Source organism: Pleurodeles waltl, chromosome 3_1 (genome assembly GCF_031143425.1).
Source record: "Pleurodeles waltl isolate 20211129_DDA chromosome 3_1, aPleWal1.hap1.20221129, whole genome shotgun sequence".
Lineage (NCBI taxonomy): Eukaryota > Metazoa > Chordata > Amphibia > Caudata > Salamandridae > Pleurodeles > Pleurodeles waltl.
Genome location: NC_090440.1, coordinates 1,957,649,373 through 1,957,669,927, shown reverse-complemented (window position 1 = coordinate 1,957,669,927; position 20,555 = coordinate 1,957,649,373). Strand labels below are relative to the sequence as shown.

Below are 20,555 nucleotides of genomic sequence, written 5' to 3'. Positions count from 1 at the left end.
GATGAGACTGTGAAGTATCTGGTGACTGTGGCTTCGGTGTCAATGGGCTGCTTAGAGAACTTCTGGCTCGGCATTGCCTGCACATTGTGCCAACCTAGCCATGCATGTGTGGCTCCTCAGGCCTGTGGAGCCAGTGGAGAACAGCCTTTACAACAAGGGCATGAAAACATGATGCCTTTACTACTCATTAATTACCATGCAATGCATTTACAATGCTTGCCTTTACATCGCATGCCGTTACATCGCAAGGAAAGTCTATATAAGGTAAGTATGTTGTTTGTTTTACATATATATCTATTTGTGTGTGTGTGTAGGGGTATTGGGTAGTGAGCATGTTTTTTAGGGTTTAAGGGTAAGTAAAAGTATTGGATGGTAAGGGTTTTTTAGGGTCAATCAATCAATCATAGTATTTGTACAGCGCACTACTCACCCGTGAGGGTCTCAAGGCACTTTTGAAGGGGGGGGGGGGAGCTGCTATTGCTCGAACAGCCAGGTCTTGAGGAGTCTCCTGAAGGTCAGTAGGTCCTTGGCCTGTCGTAGATGGATGGGAAGGATGTTCCAGTTCTTGGCCACGCGGTAGGAGAAAGATCTGCCGTCGGATGTTATCATGTGGATGCGAGGGATGGTGGCGAGGGTGTGATCGGTGGAGCGGAGATGACGGTTTGGGGTGCAGAAGGAGAGACGATTGTTGAGGTATGCTGGTCTGGCGTTGTGGAGTGCTTTGTGGGCGTGGTTTAGGAGTTTGAATGTGATCCTTTTGTTGATGGAAAGCCAGTGTAGGTTTCTCAGGTGGGCTGTGATGTGGCCGCGGCAGGGGATGTTGAGGATGATGCGTGCGGAGGCGTTCTGTATTCGTTGCAGTCTTTTCTGGAGAGCTGCTGTGGCTCCCGCGTACAGGGCGTTGTCATAGTCCAGTCTGCTGCTGACAAGGGCCTGGGTAACCGTCCTTCTGGTTTCGATGGGGATCCACCTGTAGATTTTGCGGAGCATGTGAAGGGTGTTGAAGCAGGAGGACAAAACGGCGTTGACTTACTGGGTCATGGAGAGCAATGAGTCAAGGATGAAACCTAGGCTGCAGGTGTGGTTGGTGGGCGTTGGTGCGGCTCCCAGTGAGAGCGGCCACCAGGAGGTGTCCCAAGCGGAGAGGGTGGGGCCAAAGATGAGGACCTCCGTCTTATCTGAGTTAAGTTTTAGTCGACTGTTCTTCATCCAGTTGGCTCAACGGTCGAGCTGTGCGGCGCAGGGAGCTTCTCCCAACCAAAAAGCAGGTCAGGAGTTGCTGAAGGGGTGGGTAAGGGCATTGGGTGCTAAGGGTCATTTTAGGGTTTAGGGGTGGCTAGGGTTATAGGGTGGTAGTGTTTAGGGGTAGGTAGGGCTGTTAAGTGGCAAGGGTGTTTTAGGCTTTAGGGGTGGGTAGGGGTAGTGGGTTGTAAGGGCTTTTTTAAGGTTTAGTGGTAGGTATGGGTATTGGATTGGAAGGGTGTTTTTAGGGTTCGGGGTACGTAAGGTTTATGGGTGGTAAGGGTGTTTTTAGGGTTTAGGGTTGGGGAAGGGTATAGGGTGGTAAGGGTGTTTTAGGTTATAGGGGCGGATAAGGGTATTGGAGTGTAGGGGTGTTTTAAGGATTTTGGGGTGAGTAAGGTAATTGAGTGCTACGGGTGTTTTTTAGGGTTTTGGGTTGGGTAGGGGTATTGGGTGGTAAGGGTGTTTTAGGCTTCAGGAAAGGGTAGAGGTATTGGGTGGTAAGGGCATTTTGCAAAGGGGTATAGGGTGGTGAGGGTTTTTAAAGATTTGGGAGTAGATAAGGGTACTGGGTAGTAAGGGTGTTTTTAAGGTTTAGGGGTGGGTAAGGGTGGTAAGGGTGGTAATAGGGTTTAGGGGTGGGTAGGAGAAAAGGGTGATAAAAGTGTTTTTAGGGTTAAGGGGTGTGTAGGGTTACTGGGCGGTAAAGGTGTTTTTAGGATTTAGGAATAGGTAAGGGTATAGGGTGGTAAGGGTGTTTTTAGGGTTTAGGGGCAGGTAGGGACATGTGATGGTAAAGGTTGTTAAAAATGGGGGGGTTTGAGGGGTTCCCCAATTAAAAAAGTAATATTTAGATAGATAGATAAATAAATAGATAGAGGGATTTCACTTACCTTATATATACTTAATTTGCTTTGCAAAGGCATAAGTGGTAGAGGCATATGCTTGGCAAGGACGCGTTGTAAAGTCAATGCTTGGTAAAAGCACTGCATGGTAATGAATGCCTGGTAAAAGCATGTGTTGTAAGCGCATGCATTGTTAAGTCTTACAGCAGAGCCACTTGGTTTGTTCTGTGACGTTCTATCTTTGGAGTGGCAGCAAATTCTATGTCAGGACCGGAGGTGAGGATTATGCTTATCTTTCTCCACTTTTTTGAACAGCAGCCAAGAACAAACAATAACTACAACTCCCATGAGAACTTGGGAAAATGGAGTACAGTCTCAACGAATAAAAACAGGTATTTAAACCAATCCGGAACAGGCAGTCCATAATGCAGTCCTTTCTTGATATCTCCTCTTCTTCTTTCTTCGCTGCTCGCAGCCGAATTAAGTCACCATTTTTCTTCGTCTGTCGTTATTGAAATTCTTATTGCCTTTTACAGTGTTGTTTCCATAGTTATCAGATATATACTTATTTTACTCACTCGCAGGAGCGTTTTCCACCCATTTGTGAGTGTTTTCTTATTGTGCACTGTTTGGGAACTTCTCGACGACCGCCAGAGGGCACTCATTGGGAAGGTTTTCCTTGGCAACGGACGCGCTGAGGGAGACGCACATTTCACTTTACCGCAGCGCGAAGCAAGGTTTTTTTCCCCTCAGCGCGTTAGTTCGTTAGTTAGTTTCTGTTCCTGCCTGGAGAGGGACGCCCTTCCATTTAGGGTCTGTAATATTATTATTATTATTATTGGAAAAAGATTCGACGCCCCGTTGCTTCACTGGGTTCTGTATCTATTGATTGAATTTAACCCTTTGGGTTTATTGCCTTTTTCATGGGACACACTCCCAGGCAAGCAATGAATATTGCTATTTTACCTCTCTAGATTATACTGTGCACTGGGGTGTAGTGTCCCTGGCTTTAGCCTTTCTCTTACTTTTAGTGTATAACACTCTTCAATTTATAATCCGATGCCCAGCTTTATATTATTCCTTTCATACTGCTCTGAATATTCTATTATTTTTATTTTTCCCCACATTTGATCCTCTTAAGTGAAATATGGATTTTAATGAGGAGGAGGAATTCTTTGATGCATCCATATATAGGGCCCTTTCTGAAGCAATTGGTCCTCTTGAGGACAGACAATCTCAGCAGATAGCGCACGAATGCGCCAAATTCACAACCTCTACTGTTACTTCTTCGGCCCCTCCTGCCTTTAATGTTTTCATAAACGTTTGAAAGTGTCATTTTATTATTTTTTTCAAAATAAGTTATTTAGCAATTTTTAAAAACTATAAAATAAATATTCTTTTTAAGCTAACTCTTTCACACTAAAAACAAATATATGTATGTGTTTAACATAAAAAGTCAAAATACTGTTTTTTCCTGTGTGGTGTTCTTTTATTTCCATGGCTCCATTATTTTGTATGGAAGCGAGTTGTGTACCTTCATTTGTGGTGCTTGAGTTAATCCAAGGATAGGTGGGAGTACATTTACTACTTTTTGTGTCCTTTTGGCCTCTAACAGCTTTAAATGCCTAGTTTGTGAATAGCAGTGATATTACTCCTTTGTGGGTGGGTGTTTGTATTAGGATATCCCTTCCTAAATTCCTGACTACCCCCCTCTAATCGCCTTTTTCTCACATCGCATTTTGTCATAGATATTCCTCATTTTCCAGCCAGTGTCCTTGTCCCGTCCACATTTACATCTAAATTGTAGGGTTATGTTTTCAGAGATGGAAGAGACCACTGCACAGAAAGATAGGAGAAGCAGAGATCTCTGCATGTAGATTTGTGTATAGCAATTTGTGGTATGTGAGTAGTATTGAATGAGCACTACCTTAAGTGCTATAAAATGTAGGTTGTGACCAGACCGTCATGTTTACACACATCCAACGTTCATATGAATGATGACTGGTAAGTGAATGAGATGAGAGAGGTTCTCTGATCACATTGTGGAGAACTGGACACTGGCAATAGATGTCATTTGTCATGGAAGGTGCACACAAGAGGGCTACACTTGTGTTTCATGTATGGTTGGAATGTGCATAGGTGAGCAGTGTTCCCTATGGAAGTAGTTGGTTGTCATGTATTCTGATCATGTCACAGGAAACTCAAAACCATGGTGGGGGGATGTCAGGAAAAAAGCATCATTACTGACTATCAGAGTTCCAGTCTTGTACACGTCTCCATTGTTCGGCTTGTTGACCAAGGAGACGGTCACCAGGAAGAAAAGCATCCCGAAGAATGTGCTGAAAAAGCGAATAATAAACTCGGACTGCCCGTTTATTCAGTTGGGCACAGCCATGAGAGGCTGTTTTTTAAAATAGGGCTGCTGCTGGCGCTTCTGCCACTTTCTGCCCCCACCCCCAACCCCAACCCCTCTCCACTCTGTACCAAGGGTGCTTTAGACGAGAGAGAAAAAACAGAGAGAAGAGGGAAATGAGAGAGGAGGACGGGAGTGGTCTGGTTTGAACATTTTTGCAGGGGCAGCTTTTGGTTCCCCGTCTAGCACCGCGTAAGGTTACAGTTCACCCACTGTACCATCGCTCGCTGGAGTTACAGAGTAGTCCAAGGCACAGGCCACACAGTAAAGCTACAATTCCTTATAATCGCAGTAAGATAGGCTTGCTACCCAATCACAACAAATGTGCATTTCAAAACATATGTGAACAGTTCCAAGGTCTAAACTTTGTGGGCTGTCGCACAATGCATGTTCATTGTTGCTGACCAGTGCTCAAACATCCCCTTTTCTCATTGTTACCCCCTTTCAAATCCCACACATTCGCACTGCCCATAGTTCAGGCCTGCGAAAACAGAACAGTACTTTCTCCTCAGTTAATTATGGTTAACTTAAAGATGTCAGGTTTTGCATGAGTTATTTTGACACGCCTGACTTTCTGAATCGCATCTGTCATGTAAGTCACTCGTATAAATTACAACTTTTTCTGAGAGCACTGTCAATGAGGCCCAAATGTATGGACTTTGTCGCGAAGTGCAGCATGTTGTTACCTTGCAGCCCTGCCCTGCCCCACACAGAAAGAACGGAATGTGCGCTATTTATCCAAATGATGCATTCCTATCCTTTCGCCCTGTGCTGGTGCCGTTTTGGCTGCCTTGCGCCAACGCAGGCACCCATACAGGATTGTTTTTGTGCAGGAAGAGACACCTTCCTGCAAAAAACAATCCCGAGAGGCTTTTGCCTCCTTCTATGTGTGCTGCAGAGCACAGCACACATGGAAAGAGAAAAAAAGAGGAGAACTAAAGATAGCTCTCCTTGTTACGCCTCTCCAAGGGAGGTGTACCTTTCTGGTGCATTCCGAGGTGCCAAGTTCTTGTAAATATGGGAAAGCTTCAAAATCCATTTGGAGTGGGAACACCCAAGCAACACCCTTGGAAATGCCTCCCTGGCGCAGAGTAATTTTTGCTTTATCATGTTACTTGAGATTTATGAAGCCAAGTATGGCCATACCAGTTTACCTTGTGTGCAGTGGCGGCTGGTGTTCAAGGGCTAAGGGGCTGCGCCCCTAGCCTTTTCTGGCCTCTCCAATAAAGCATATATTTAATTACATGATGAAAGTAAAACATTTTCTGCACAACATTTTCCGAGTGAAAGTTGTGCACTTTGAAAAGCCCCACTGCGCCTGCATCAGTATGTGGCTGGAAGCTGCACAGTAGGGCTGACAGTGCTTGCCCACGCAAATCCCTTACATTTTCTCAGAACATAGTGACGGCCCTGGCTTATCTCCTCCACCAGAAGCCCTGATAGTAAACGGCCTGGAGCGTTTTTTGTTCAGCCGGGTTTCTGAAAACTTCATGTCACTCGATATTATTATCCACCCTTTCCTATTTACTCAAATGGTGGGGTGTGATCAGAAGGGTCTACATACCAGAGGTCACATTTTATTAAAAGAATGTGGCAGTGTGCAAAGAAAATCCCCTTTTCCTGCATTACAAGCAGTCTGTGGCAGAGAAATGGAATAAATACAATAAATAACTCCATCTAGGGCTCTCGGGAGACAGGAGTGTGACCTGAAGACCTCAAGTCATAAATATGCCAAAGACAACCCTGCACACAAGTAAGTTGGAGCTCTATCTTTTTTACAGACAATAAGAAAAAAATCTGTTCTCTCAGCTGTCCTCTCCTTTCAATGCCTCTGTAGGTGATTTTGTCTCTCAAAGGCAGTAATGGTTCCAGTAATTTATCATGGCTAGTTATTTTTTTATTTCTTCTGCAGACTAATGACGTGATATGTCATATTAAACATGTAATCTGCAGCTCAAATAAACGTGTACCTTTTATCACTGAAACTGCTGGACACTGGATGGGTGAGGCAATGTGTGTTTCTTTGAATGTGTTTGCAGGGCACAGAGTGACTGAGAAAATGTGGGTGTCTGTGTATAAGAGTTGTGTGAATGGCAGTGGATGACAATGTGGATGAGTAAATGGGTAGGTCACCTGAGTAGGTGAATGGAAATACGTGGGTAGTGAGGCTCTCTCACAAGGTGCAATTCCGTCTTGTATTTGTGCCCAACCACTGCTTTCAGTCACCAGCCACCACTGCTTGTGTGGCTTCATAAATCTCCCTTAATGTTTGTGTCGCTCTTGCACCACGTTGCGTGGTGCAAGGGAAACACAAATTAGGCTGTAAATATGTGCTTTAGTACAGTGCTTAATTTGTAATAAAAACGTGCCAGTGCCCAAAGCCCTTGTCTTAAACACGCAGCTGCTGCAATTAACTGTGCGAACACAGAATACTGAGGCAGCGTAATCCTGAAGCCATCTCAGGGCTCTTCAATCCATATAAAGCCACTCCCTGCCCCCTCATCTCGCTCTTGCAGCTTTCTGCTTTCTCCCATTGTGACGCTTTTTTCGTTTTTCTCTTCCTCCATCTTTCCCATATGTGTCTTTTGCTTACAGTAAATGCTTGAGGCAGAAAAATAAGTGCCTGCCCTCAAAAATAAGTGCTCTGCACTGGAAACAATAAGCACAAATTAAGCACTGCACCAGAGGGAAGAGAATTCAGGAGGAATCTGGCCCTCTAAGAATCAGCAATAGGAATAGAGAATCAAAGGATAAGAAACGAGCGACAGAAGATGATGTGTGCAGGACTTCCTCATGGAAACACCGGACAGAGTAGCGTGGGTACCACACTGCTACTGGCCACATGGGATGATTTTTTGGGACATGGACATAAGCTGGAAACAAGCATTTGCAATGCACCGGATCTTGCATTTGCTCGAGTTAGAGCTTATTAGCGTTGTAGACTCCTAACCTGACTTTTCTAGCCACACAAATTTAAAATGAAAAGTAATACAGTTTCACATAAGCGTGCCAATTCAAAGTGCCACAGCATCAGCGTGAAGCAGCACACAAAAGGAAAAAGAAGTTCGCTCGCACTCAAACGTATCTGCAAAAGTGCAATTAGCCACGTAACATGGGCGATGTGTAATGCGGTAACTAAACCGCCCCAAGGAGGGACAAATCTAAAGCAGTTACCACCGAAAGCAAAGGATTGTTGAAGGCAAGCCATGACCAAGTAATAGTGATGGGCGTGCAGTGGGCGTGGTTCAAAGCCCAGATACATAACAACACGTCGGTAGCGCTGCTATGCTCGACCTAAAAAGACTCATTCAGGGTCGACCTATCACACTCATGGTCTTTGAGGCTATATATCAACGACAGAACTCTAACAAGGCAAAGAGAATTAGCCTGTCCACTTTCTAACTATAGACTGAACTAGCGACGCACAATTGGTGATGAGCACTCGTGGAGAGACCAGACCCAGACGGGAAACTCCATCCTGGGCCTTCATTGCCAGTCATCTGGCCCCTCCCCCTTAGACGTACCCAGCACTTCGTCCAACCTGTCCCTCCTTAATGTATAATCCTCATCATGTTAGTCTAAGGCACGTGATACCCCAGCCGGTGTTACATGTGCCTCCTTTAACGACAGGAGGCGACCCCGAGTGTCCTTGGACTCAACCTGAGGACTACACACTACGTGAGATTGTGGCATGAAGCATGTATGAGTCAGTTTGAAGTATGTGCACTCAAAGCCAGATTAAAGATTGATGTAACGTATACAGTCTATAACGAAATCAAATGAAAAAGATAAAGGAAAATAGTATATTTGTGTTTTGGACATGTTCATGAAATTTAAGTAGAGATACAAGTTTAACAATCGGACCCTGACTGCGTGCTGATGGGGTTGGTATCCGACACACAAATTGTTATCTTACTTTAGCATGATTACTATGATGGTTAAATGAGTAGCAAACGGAATTTTGTGCTTACTTTGCAACCTTTTAGAAATGCGGCAGCATTATGAGAATTGTCTATTTTGCATGATTTAATCGCTGCACAAAATCACTCTAAGCTTTAAGTCTCTGATAAGGGTGGTAAGAACAACTCAAATACCCAATCTTTGCATCATCTCGTGTTTGACACAGATGTTATGTCCGAGTGAGAAAAGAGGGCAGGGCTTGATTAAACGCAAGTTGGTCTAAAAAAATTGCATTGTTCAGTTCCTGGGTGGCTACAGCGTTATTCAGTATTGGCAAAATGACACCTACACTTTTTTTCACAATATTCAGCAGGAAATTAGATGTGAAGCTCAACTTCTGCTTGTTGATAGAGCGCCTCGAAATCGACAGCACTGTCAACTATCACACAAGCATACACTTTACAAACATGCAGATAAACTTAGATAAACGTATCACACCCTAACACGCACAATATCGCATCATAAAATTCCAACCTGAGTTGTAACTTGTATACAAAATAACACTATAGTCAGGCAGGCGACAGAAAATTTACCCACCCCCTCCAATCGAAAGAAAAATGAAAAGTCTTTCAGCAGACCAACCCATACAAATGACAAATAAATATCTTCTTAGTTCAAACCTATTTCAATTCACACTACCTCATACAAACCATATGTAAGAGGCTGGACTGGCTTGTAGTGAGTACCAAGGGGTACTTGCACCTTGCACTAGGCCCAGTTATCCCTTATTAGTGTATAGGGTGTCTAGCAGCATAGGCTGATAGATAATAGTAGCTTAGCAGAGCAGCTTAGGCTGAACTAGGAGACGTGTGAAGCTACTACAGTACCACAAGTGTCACTTGCACAATATCATAAGAAAACACAATACACAGTTATACTAAAAATAAAGGTACTTTATTTTTATGACAATATGCCAAAGTATCTTAGAGTGTACCCTCAGTGAGAGGATAGGAAATATACACAAGATATATGTACACAATACCAAAAATATGCAGTATAGTCTTAGAAAACAGTGCAAACAATGTAAAGTTACAATAGGATGCAATGGGGACACATAGGGATAGGGGCAACACAAACCATATACTCCAAAAGTGGAATGCGAACCACGAATGGACCCCAAACCTATGTGACCTTGTAGAGGGTCGCTGGGACTATTAGAAAATAGTGAGAGTTAGAAAAATAACCCTCCCCAAGACCCTGAAAAGTGAGTGCAAAGTGCACTAAAGTTCCCCAAAGGACAAAGAAGTCGTGATAGGGGAATAATGCAGGAAAGACACAGACCAACAATGCAACAATGATGGATTTCCAATCTAGGGTACCTGTGGAACAAGGGGACCAAGTCCAAAAGTCACAAGCAAGTCGGAGATGGGCATATGCCCAGGAAATGCCAGCTGTGGGTGCAAAGAAGCTTCTACTGGACAGAAGAAGCTGAGGTTTCTGCAGGAACAAAAAGGGCTAGAGACTTCCCCTTTAGAGGACGGATCCCTCTCGCCGTGGAGAGTCGTGCAGAAGTGTTTTCCCGCCGAAAGACCGCCAACAAGCCTTGCTAGTTGCAAATCATGCGGTAAGCGTTTTTGGATGCTGCTATGGCCCAGGAGGGGCCAGGATGTCGCAATTTGCGTCAGGAGAGAGAGGGGACGTCGAGCAAGACAAGGAGCCCTCTCAGCAGCAGGTAGCACCCGGAGAAGTGCCAGAAACAGGCACTACGAGGATGCGTGAAACGGTGCTCACCCGAAATTACACAAAGGAGTCCCACGTCGCCGGAGACCAACTTAGAAAGTCGTGCAATGCAGGTTAGAGTGCCGTGGACCCCGGCTTGGCTGTGCACAAAGGATTTCCGCCGGAAGTGCACAGGGGCCGGACTAGCTGCAAAAGTCACAGTTCCCAGCAATGCAGTCTGGCGTGGGGAGGCAAGGACTTACCTCCACCAAACTTGGACTGAAGAGTCACTGGACTGTGGTAGTCACTTGGACAGAGTTGCTGGATTCGAGGGACCTCGCTCGTCGTGCTGAGAGGAGACCCAAGGGACAGGTAATGCAGCTTTTTGGTGCCTGCGGTTGCAGGGGGAAGATTCCGTCGACCCACGGGAGATTTCTTCAGAGCTTCTAGTGCAGAGAGGAGGCAGACTACCCCCACAGCATGCACCACCAGGAAAACAGTCGAGAATGCGGCAGGATCAGCGTTACAGAGTTGCAGTAGTCGTCTTAGCTACTTTGTTGCAGTTTTGCAGGCTTCCAGCGCGGTCAGCAGTCGATTCCTTGGCAGATGGTGAAGAGAGAGATGCAGAGGAACTCTGATGAGCTCTTGCATTCGTTATCTAAAGTTTCCCCAGAGACAGAGACCCTAAATAGCCAGAAAAGAGGGTTTGGCTACTTAGGAGAGAGGATAGGCTAGCAACACCTGAAGGAGCCTATCAGAAGGAGTCTCTGACGTCACCTGGTGGCAGTGGCCACTCAGAGCAGTCCAGTGTGCCAGCAGCACCTCTGTTTCCAAGATGGCAGAGGTCTGGAGCACACTGGAGGAGCTCTGGACACCTCCCAGGGGAGGTGCAGGTCAGGGGAGTGGTCACTCCCCTTTCCTTTGTCCAGTTTCGTGCCAGAGCAGGGCTAAGGGGTCCCTTGAACCAGTGTAGACTGGCTTATGCAGAATTGGGCACATCTGTGCCCAAGAAAGCATTTCCAGAGGCTGGGGGAGGCTACTCCTCCCCTGCCTTCACACCATTTTCCAAAGGGAGAGGGTGTAACACCCTCTCTCAGAGGAAGTCCTTTGTTCTGCCATCCTGGGACAAGCCTGGCTTGACCCCAGGAGGGCAGAAACCTGTCTGAGGGTTTGGCAGCAGCAGCAGCTGCAGTGAAACCCCAGGAAAGGCAGTTTGGCAGTACCAGGGTCTGTGCTACAGACCACTGGGATCATGGGATTGTGCCAACTATGTCAGGATGGCATAGAGGGGGCAATTCCATGATCATAGACATGTTACATGGCCATATTCGGAGTTACCATTGTGAAGCTACATATAGGTAGTGACCTATATGTAGTGCACGCATGTAATGGTGTCCCCGCACTCACAAAGTCCGGGGAATTGGCCCTGAACAATGTGGGGGCACCTTGGCTAGTGCCAGGGTGCCCTCACACTAAGAAACTTTGCACCTAACCTTTACCAGGTAAAGGTTAGACATATAGGTGACTTATAAGTTACTTAAGTGCAGTGTAAAATGGCTGTGAAATAACGTGGACGTTATTTCACTCAGGCTGCAGTGGCAGGCCTGTGTAAGAATTGTCAGAGCTCCCTATGGGTGACAAAAGAAATGCTGCAGCCCATAGGGATCTCCTGGAACCCCAATACCCTGGGTACCTAAGTACCATATACTAGGGAATTATAAGGGTGTTCCAGTAAGCCAATGTGAATTGGTAAAATTGGTCACTAGCCTGTTAGTGACAATTTGAAAGAAATGAGAGAGCATAACCACTGAGGTTCTGATTAGCAGAGCCTCAGTGAGACAGTTAGTCACTACACAGGTAACACATTCAGGCACACTTATGAGCACTGGGGCCCTGGAGAACAGGGTCCCAGTGACACATACAACTAAAACAACATATATACAGTGAAAAATGGGGGTAACATGCCAGGCAAGATGGTACTTTCCTACACAACCCCCCCCCCCCCCCCCCAAACGAAGGACAATAAGACTAGCCATGACCTGATGAGTCTTCATTGTCTAAGTGGAAATATCTGGAGAGTCCATCTGCATTGGAGTGGCTACTCCCAGGTCTATGTTCCACTGTATAGTCCATTCCCTGTAGGGATATGGACCACTAAACAATTTAGGATTTTCACCTTTCATTTGATTTAGCCAAAGTAGAGGTTTGTGGTCTGTCTGAACAATGAAGTGAGTGCCAAACAGTTATGGCCTCAACTTCTTCAGAGCCCAGACCACAGCAAAGGTCCTCCCTCTCTGTGGCAGACCAACGCTTTTCTCTAGGGGTGAACCTCCTACTAATAAAAGCAACAGGTTGATCCTGGCCCTCAGAATTAAGTTGTGATAGGACTGCCCCTACTCCTAATTCAGATGCATCAGTTTGGACATAGAATTTTTTAGAGTAACAAGGGCTTTTCAGGACAGGTGCAGAGCACATGGCCTGCTTTAGCTCCTCAAAAGCTTTCTGACAGTTTGCTGTCCATAATACCTTTTTAGGCATTTTCTTGGATGTGAGGTCATTAAGAGGGGCTGCAATGGAGCCATAGTTCTTAATGAACCTCCTGTAATACCCAGTGAGGCCTAGGAAGGCTCTCACCTGAGTCTGAGTAGTAGGGGGAACCCAATCAATAATTGTTTGGATTTTCCCCTGACGTGGTGCAATCTGTTCCCCACCAACAAGGTGTCCCAGATAAACCACCTTACCCTGCCCTATCTGGCACTTTGAAGCCTTGATAGTGAGGCCTGCCTTTTGCAGGGCCTCCAAAACTTTCCATAGGTGGACCAGGTGATCATCCCAGCTGGAGCTAAAGACAGCTATATCGTCCAAATATGCTGCACTGAAAGCTTCCAGCCCTTGCAGGACTGTGTTCACCAACCTCTGAAAAGTGGCAGGTGCATTTTTCAAACCAAAAGGCATTACAGTGAACTGGTAATGTCCTCCAATGGTTGAAAATGCAGTTTTAGGTTTAGCATCTTCTGATAATTTGATCTGCCAATACCCTGCAGTCAAATCAAAAGTGCTTAGATACTTGGCAGATGCCAGTGTATCTATGAGCTCATCTGCCCTGGGTATAGGGTGAGCATCAGTTTTGGTTACCAGGTTGAGACCTCTGTAGTCTACACAAAACCGCATTTCCTTCTTTCCATCTTTGGAATGGGGTTTTGGTACAAGTACCACAGGAGAAGCCCATGGACTTTCAGAGTGCTCAACCACTCCTAGTTCTAACATTTTCTGGACCTCTTGCTTTATGCAGTCCCTGACATGGTCAGGCTGCCTATAGATCTTACTTTTGACAGGCAAGCTGTCTCCAGTATCTATAGTGTGCTCACACCAAGAAGTGGTGCCTGGCACAGTAGAGAAGAGTTCAGAGAATTGATCTAGGAGATTTATGCAATGGTCTTTCTGCTCAGCAGTAAGACAATCAGCCAAAACTACACCTTCCACAAGAGCATCTTGTTCTGTGGAAGAGAAGAGATCAGGTAGAGGATCACTGTCTTCTTCCTGTCCCTCATCAGTTGCCATGAGCAGGGTGAGATCAGCCCTGTCATAGTAGGGTTTCAGGCGATTGACATGGAGCACCCTAAGGGGACTCCTGGTAGTGCCTAAGTCAACTAAATAGGTGACTTCTCCCTTTTTCTCAACAATTGTGTGGGGTCCACTCCATTTATCTTGGAGTGCTCTTGGGGCCACAGGCTCCAAGACCCACACTTTCTGCCCTGGTTGGTACTGAACCAAAACAGCCTTCTGATCATGCCATTGCTTCTGGAGCTCTTGGCTGGCCTGAAGGTTTTTGCTGGCCTTTTTCATATACTCAGCCATCCTTGATCTGAGGCCAAGTACATAATCCACAATATCTTGTTTTGGAGCTTTTAAAGGTTGTTCCCAACCCTCCTTGACAAGTGTGAGTGGACCCCTAACAAGGTGTCCAAAAAGAAGTTCAAAGGGGCTGAAGCCCACTCCTTTCTGGGGTACCTCCCTGTAGGCAAAAAGGAGGCATGGTAGAAGGATATCACATCTCCTGCGGAGTTTTTCTGGGAGACCCATAATCATGCCTTTGAGAGTTTTGTTAAATCTCTCCACCAGTCCATTAGTTTGTGGATGATAGGGTGTAGTGAACTTATAAGTCACACCACACTCCTTCCACATGGCCTTTAAGTATGCAGACATGAAATTGCTTCCCCTGTCTGATACTACTTCCTTTGGGAAGCCCACCCTGGAAAATATTCCCAGGAGGGCCTTTGCCACTGCAGGAGCTGTAGTGGTCCTTAAAGGAATAGCTTCAGGATATCTTGTGGCATGGTCCACTACCACCAAGATAAACCTATTGCCTGAAGCAGTAGGAGGGTCAAGGGGGCCAACTATGTCAACCCCTACCCTTTCAAAGGGAACCCCAACCACAGGCAGTGGAATAAGGGGTGCCTTTGGAGTGCCACCTGTCTTGCCACTGGCTTGACAGGTTTCACAGGACTTACAAAAATCTTTTGTGTCCTCAGACATCCTAGGCCAATGAAACAAGCCTGTCCCAAGTTTTCATTTGTCCCAGATGCCCAGCTAGGGGAATGTCGTGGGCAAGAGTTAGGAGGAACTTTCTGTACTCCTGAGGAATCACTAATCTCCTGGCAGCTCCAGGTTTAGGATCCCTTGCCTCAGTGTACAAGAGGTTGTCCTCCCAGTAAACTCTGTGAGAGTCACTGACATCCCCATTAGCATGTTTGACAGCTTGCTGTCTTAGACCCTCTAATGTGGGACAGGTTTGCTGTGCCACACTCAGCCCCTCCCTGGCAGGCCCCCCTTCACCCAAAAGCTCAGCAGTATCTGCTTCAAGCTCCTCTGGTGTAGGTTCTGCACAGGGAGGGAATTCTTCTTCCTCAGAAGTTGAATCCACTGTAGAGGGAGGGATAGTAGGAAGTGGTTTGCTTCTACTAGCCCTAGCTTTAGGGAGCACTTGGTCCATTGTTCCAGGATCCAAGCTTCCCTGTCCTTTTTGCTTTTTGGCCTGAGCCCTGGTTAAAGCAAAAATATGCCCTGGGATGCCCAGCATTGCTGCATGGGCCTCCAACTCCACATCTGACCAAGCTGATGTCTCCAAATCATTTCCTAGTAGACAGTCTACAGGTAAATCTGTGGCTACCACAACTTTCTTTGGACCAGTAACCCCCCCCCTAGTTGAGATTTACAACAGCCATGGGGTGGCTAAGTGTGTTGTTGTGAGCATCGGTTACTTGGTACTGGTGACCAAGTAGGTGTTGTTCGGGGTGGACCAGTTTCTCTATGACCATAGTCACACTGGCTCCAGTGTCCCTGTAGGCCTGAACCTCAACACCATTTATTAGGGGTAGCTGCTTGTACTTATCCATATTAAGGGGACAAGCAACTAAGGTGGCTAAATCAATAGCCCCCTCAGAGACTAACACAGCCTCTGTGGTCTCCCTAACCAGACCAACCCCACCTAAGTTACCAACAGTGAGCCCAGCTACTCCCTTGGATTGCCTATTAGTAGGTTTGCTCCCACCACCACTGCTATTAGTAGGGACACTAGGTGTAGCAGTAGGGGTTGTAGTGGTAGGAGGTTTGGTGCTTTTCTTTGGGCAACTGGGATCTGTTGTCCAATGGCCTTTTACTTTACATAAATAGCACCATGGTTTCTTTTCTTTGTTTTGATTAAAGGAGGATTTGGACCCACCACCCCCACCAGAGTGTTTTTGTGGGCCTGATGAAGACTCATTTTTAGATTTGTCCCCACCCTTGTCAGAAGACTTACCATCCTTCTTTTTGTTGCCATCTTTGTCACCCCCTGTATGAACTTTTCTGTTCACCCTTGTTCTGACCCATTTGTCTGCCTTCTTTCCCAATTCTTGGGGAGAGGTCAGATCAGAGTCCACCAAGTACTGGTGCAACAAATCAGACACACAATTATTAAGAATATGCTCTCTCAGGATCAAGTTATACAGGCTTTCAAAATCAGTAACTTTACTGCCATTTAACCACCCCTCCAAGGCCTTCACTGAATGGTCAATGAAATCAACCCAGTCTTGTGAAGACTCCTTTTTGGTCTCTCTGAACTTTATCCTGTATTGTTCAGTGGTTAAGCCATAACCATCCAGGAGTGCATTCTTAAGAACTGTAAAATTATTGGCATCACTTTCTTTCACAGTAAGGAGCCTATCCCTACCTTTTCCACTAAATGATAGCCATAGGATAGCAGCCCACTGCCTTTGAGGGACATCCTGTACAACACAGGCCCTCTCAAGTGCAGCAAACCACTTGTTAATGTCATCCCCCTCCTTATAAGGGGGAACTATCTTATGCAGATTCCTGGAATCATGCTCTTTTGCAGGATGACTATGGGGAATACTGCTGCTGCCACCATGGGTTTCAAAACCCAACTTCTGTCTTTCCTTCTCTAATTCTAAAGACTGTCTATCCAAATCCAGCTGTTGCTTTTTAAGCTTCAGTCTGGTTTGTTCCACCCTCAACTTATTGAGTTCCCTTTCTAACAATTTGTCATCAGGGTTGGTGGGAGGGACATTCCTAGACACAGAGGTATGATGGGAATGAACAGAAGGAGACCTGTCCCTTACAGAGGGCACCCTAACAGCTTGGCTGACAGTGTAATGTGAGAGCACATCATCTGTATGATGTGACTCCACCTCAGTAACAACTATGCTAGACTGTCTTGTAATGGGCAGGCTAAGAAGTTTCTTTCCTGAACCTTTTCCTGGGGGAGTCCCTGGATCAGATTGGGAACCATTAGCTACTTTTTCAACAGATGGGGCACTTTTAGCCCTATCTTGTTCTCTAAGCATGCTAAGTAACAATTCCAAGGAAGGATTCTTCCCTACACTCAAACCTCTCTCTATGCAGAGACTCCTTGCTCCTTTCCAGCTAAGGTGATCATATGCAATCTTAGACAGGTCAACATTTTGGCCTGTGCCAGACATTTTTAGAGAGAGTTAAAGTGATAGAAAAAGAGAAAAAAGTTTTCTGAACTTTTTAGAAAGACAGAAAAAAACTTTTTAAACTTTTAAGAACTTTTTGAAAGTTTAGAAGTACTTTTCAGCACTTTAGAAAAGAGTGAAAAGAGGAAATGCTAAACTTTTTAGCTATGTGTACACACACTGAACTTGTTTTGTATATTTTTCTCTTATGAAAAGTACAATGACAAGAGTGGTAAGTAGTCTCAAAGCACTTATCCCACCGCTGCCACCAATGTCAGAGGCTGGACTGGCTTGTAGTGAGTACCAAGGGGTACTTGCACCTTGCACCAGGCCCAGTTATCCCTTATTAGTGTATAGGGTGTCTAGCAGCATAGGCTGATAGATAATGGTAGCTTAGCAGAGCAGCTTAGGCTGAACTAGGAGACGTGTGAAGCTACTACAGTACCACAAGTGTCACTTGCACAATATCATAAGAAAACACATTACACAGTTATACTAAAAATAAAGGTACTTTATTTTTATGACAATATGCCAAAGTATCTTAGAGTGTACCCTCAGTGAGAGGATAGGAAATATACACAAGATATATGTACACAATACCAAAAATATGCAGTATAGTCTTAGAAAACAGTGCAAACAATGTATAGTTACAATAGGATGCAATGGGGACACATAGGGATAGGGGCAACACAAACCATATACTCCAAAAGTGGAATGCGAACCACGAATGGACCCCAAACCTATGTGACCTTGTAGAGGGTCGCTGGGACTATTAGAAAATAGTGAGAGTTAGAAAAATAACCCTCCCCAAGACCCTGAAAAGTGAGTGCAAAGTGCACTAAAGTTCCCCAAAGGACAAAGAAGTCGTGATAGGGGAATAATGCAGGAAAGACACAAACCAACAATGCAACAACGATGGATTTCCAATCTAGGGTACCTGTGGAACAAGGGGACCAAGTCCAAAAGTCACAAGCAAGTCGGAGATGGGCATATGCCCAGGAAATGCCAGCTGTGGGTGCAAAGAAACTTCTACTGGACAGAAGAAGCTGAGGTTTCTGCAGGAACGAAAAGGGCTAGAGACTTCACCTTTGGAGAACGGATCCCTCTTGCCGTGGAGAGTCGTGCAGAAGTGTTTTCCCGCCGAAAGACCGCCAACAAGCCTTGCTAGCTGCAAATCAAGCGGTAAGCTTTTTTGGATGCTGCTATGGCCCAGGAGGGACCAGGATGTTGCAAATTGCGTCAGGAGAGAGAGGGGACGTCGAGCAAGACAAGGAGCCCTCTCAGCAGCAGGTAGCACCCGGAGAAGTGCCAGAAACAGGCACTACAAGGATGCGTGAAACAGTGCTCACCCGAAGTTACACAAAGGAGTCCCACGTCGCCGGAGACCAACTTAGAAAGTCGTGCAATGCAGGTTAGAGTGCCGTGGACCCAGGCTTGGCTGTGCACAAAGGATTTCCGCCGGAAGTGCACAGGGGCCGGATTAGCTGCAAAAGTCGCGGTTCCCAGCAATGCAGTCTGGCGTGGGGAGGCAAGGACTTACCTCCACCAAACTTGGACTGAAGAGTCACTGGACTGTGGGAGTCACTTGGACAGAGTTGCTGGATTCGAGGGACCTCGCTCGTCGTGCTGAGAGGAGACCCAAGGGACCGGTAATGCAGCTTTTTGGTGCCTGCGGTTGCAGGGGGAAGATTCCGTCGACCCACGGGAGATTTCTTCGGAGATTCTAGTGCAGAGAGGAGGCAGACTACCCCCACAGCATGCACCACCAGGAAAACAGTCGAGAAGGCGGCAGGATCAGCGTTACAGAGTTGCAGTAGTCGTCTTAGCTACTTTGTTGCAGTTTTGCAGGCTTCCAGCACGGTCAGCAGTCGATTCCTTGGCAGAACGTGAAGAGAGAGATGCAGAGGAACTCTGATGAGCTCTTGCATTCGTTATCTAAAGTTTCCCCAGAGACAGAGACCCTAAATAGCCAGAAAAGAGGGTTTGGCTACTTAGGAGAGAGGATAGGCTAGCAACACCTGAAGGAGCCTATCAGAAGGAGTCTCTGACGTCACCTGGTGGCACTAGCCACTCAGAGCAGTCCAGTGTGCCAGCAGCACCTCTGTTTCCAAGATGGCAGAGGTCTGGAGCACACTGGAGGAGCTCTGGACACCTCCCAGGGGAGGTGCAGGTCAGGGGAGTGGTCACTCCCCTTTCCTTTGTCCAGTTTCGCGCCAGAGCAGGGCTAAGGGGTCCCCTGAACCGGTGTAGACTGGCTTATGCAGAATTGGGCACATCTGTGCCCAAGAAAGCATTTCCAGAGGCTGGGGGAGGCTACTCCTCCCCTGCCTTCACACCATTTTCCAAAGGGAGGGGGTGTAACACCCTCTCTCAGAGGAAGTCCTTTGTTCTGCCATCCTGGGACAAGCCTGGCTTGACCCCAGGAGGGCAGAAACCTGTCTGAGGGGTTGGCAGCAGCAGCAGCTGCAGTGAAACCCCAGGAAAGGCAGTTTGGCAGTACCAGGGTCTGTGCTACAGACCACTGGGATCATGGGATTGTGCCAACTATGCCAGGATGGCATAGAGGGGGCAATTCCATGATCATAGACATGTTACATGGCCATATTCGGAGTTACCATTGTGAAGCTACATATAGGTAGTGACCTATATGTAGTGCATGCATGTAATGGTGTCCCCGCACTCACAAAGTCCGGGGAATTGGCCCTGAACAATGTGGGGGCACCTTGGCTAGTGCCAGGGTGCCCTCACAATAAGTAACTTTGCACCTAACCTTTACCAGGTAAAGGTTAGACATATAGGTGACTTATAAGTTACTTAAGTGCAGTGTAAAATGGCTGTGAAATAACGTGGACGTTATTTCACTCAGGCTGCAGTGGCAGGCCTGTGTAAGAATTGTCAGAGCTCCCTATGGGTGGCAAAAGAAATGCTGCAGCCCATAGGGATCTCCTGGAACCCCAATACCCTGGGTACCTCAGTACCATATACTAGGGAATTATAAGGGTGTTCCAGTAAGCCAATGTAAATTGGTAAAATTGGTCACTAGCCTGTTAGTGACAATTTGAAAGAAATGAGAGAGCATAACCACTGAGGTTCTGATTAGCAGAGCCTCAGTGAGACAGTTAGTCACTACACAGGTAACACATTCAGGCACACTTATGAGCACTGGGGCCCTGGAGAACAGGGTCCCAGTGACACATACAACTAAAACAACATATATACAGTGAAAAATGGGGATAACATGCCAGGCAAGATGGTACTTTCCTATACCATATTAAAAAAGATTTTAAAATTTTTACAAATTCTCTACTAACCACACACAATTACACATCAACAAAACAACACTTTCAAGCTAAGCATCCTCTTTTCAACCGATCTACCTGAAAGTGCTCCCCGATAGATAAAGTTTTGCCATGCTGTAGCAATGGTCGCTAGCGCTATACAAATGCAAATAACAGAACA

The 20,555-nt window shown here is 46.1% G+C and overlaps 1 protein-coding gene across 3 annotated transcripts in view; it reads left to right on the top strand.

Annotated features, from left to right (window-relative positions):
* Positions 1-20,555, top strand: part of LOC138285848 (uncharacterized) — a 322,964-nt gene that overhangs the window by 75,998 nt on the left and 226,411 nt on the right. Inside the window, exon 1 of one of the 3 annotated variants that reach the window (XM_069226298.1) lies at positions 6,046-6,253. The exons of the other annotated variants lie outside the window; for them this stretch is intronic. Within the exon in view, the coding sequence (XP_069082399.1) occupies positions 6,229-6,253 (25 nt within the window). The 5' untranslated portion in view covers positions 6,046-6,228. Of the gene's footprint in view, positions 1-6,045; positions 6,254-20,555 lie in introns of those variants that run through there. 3 annotated transcript variants of the gene reach the window in all.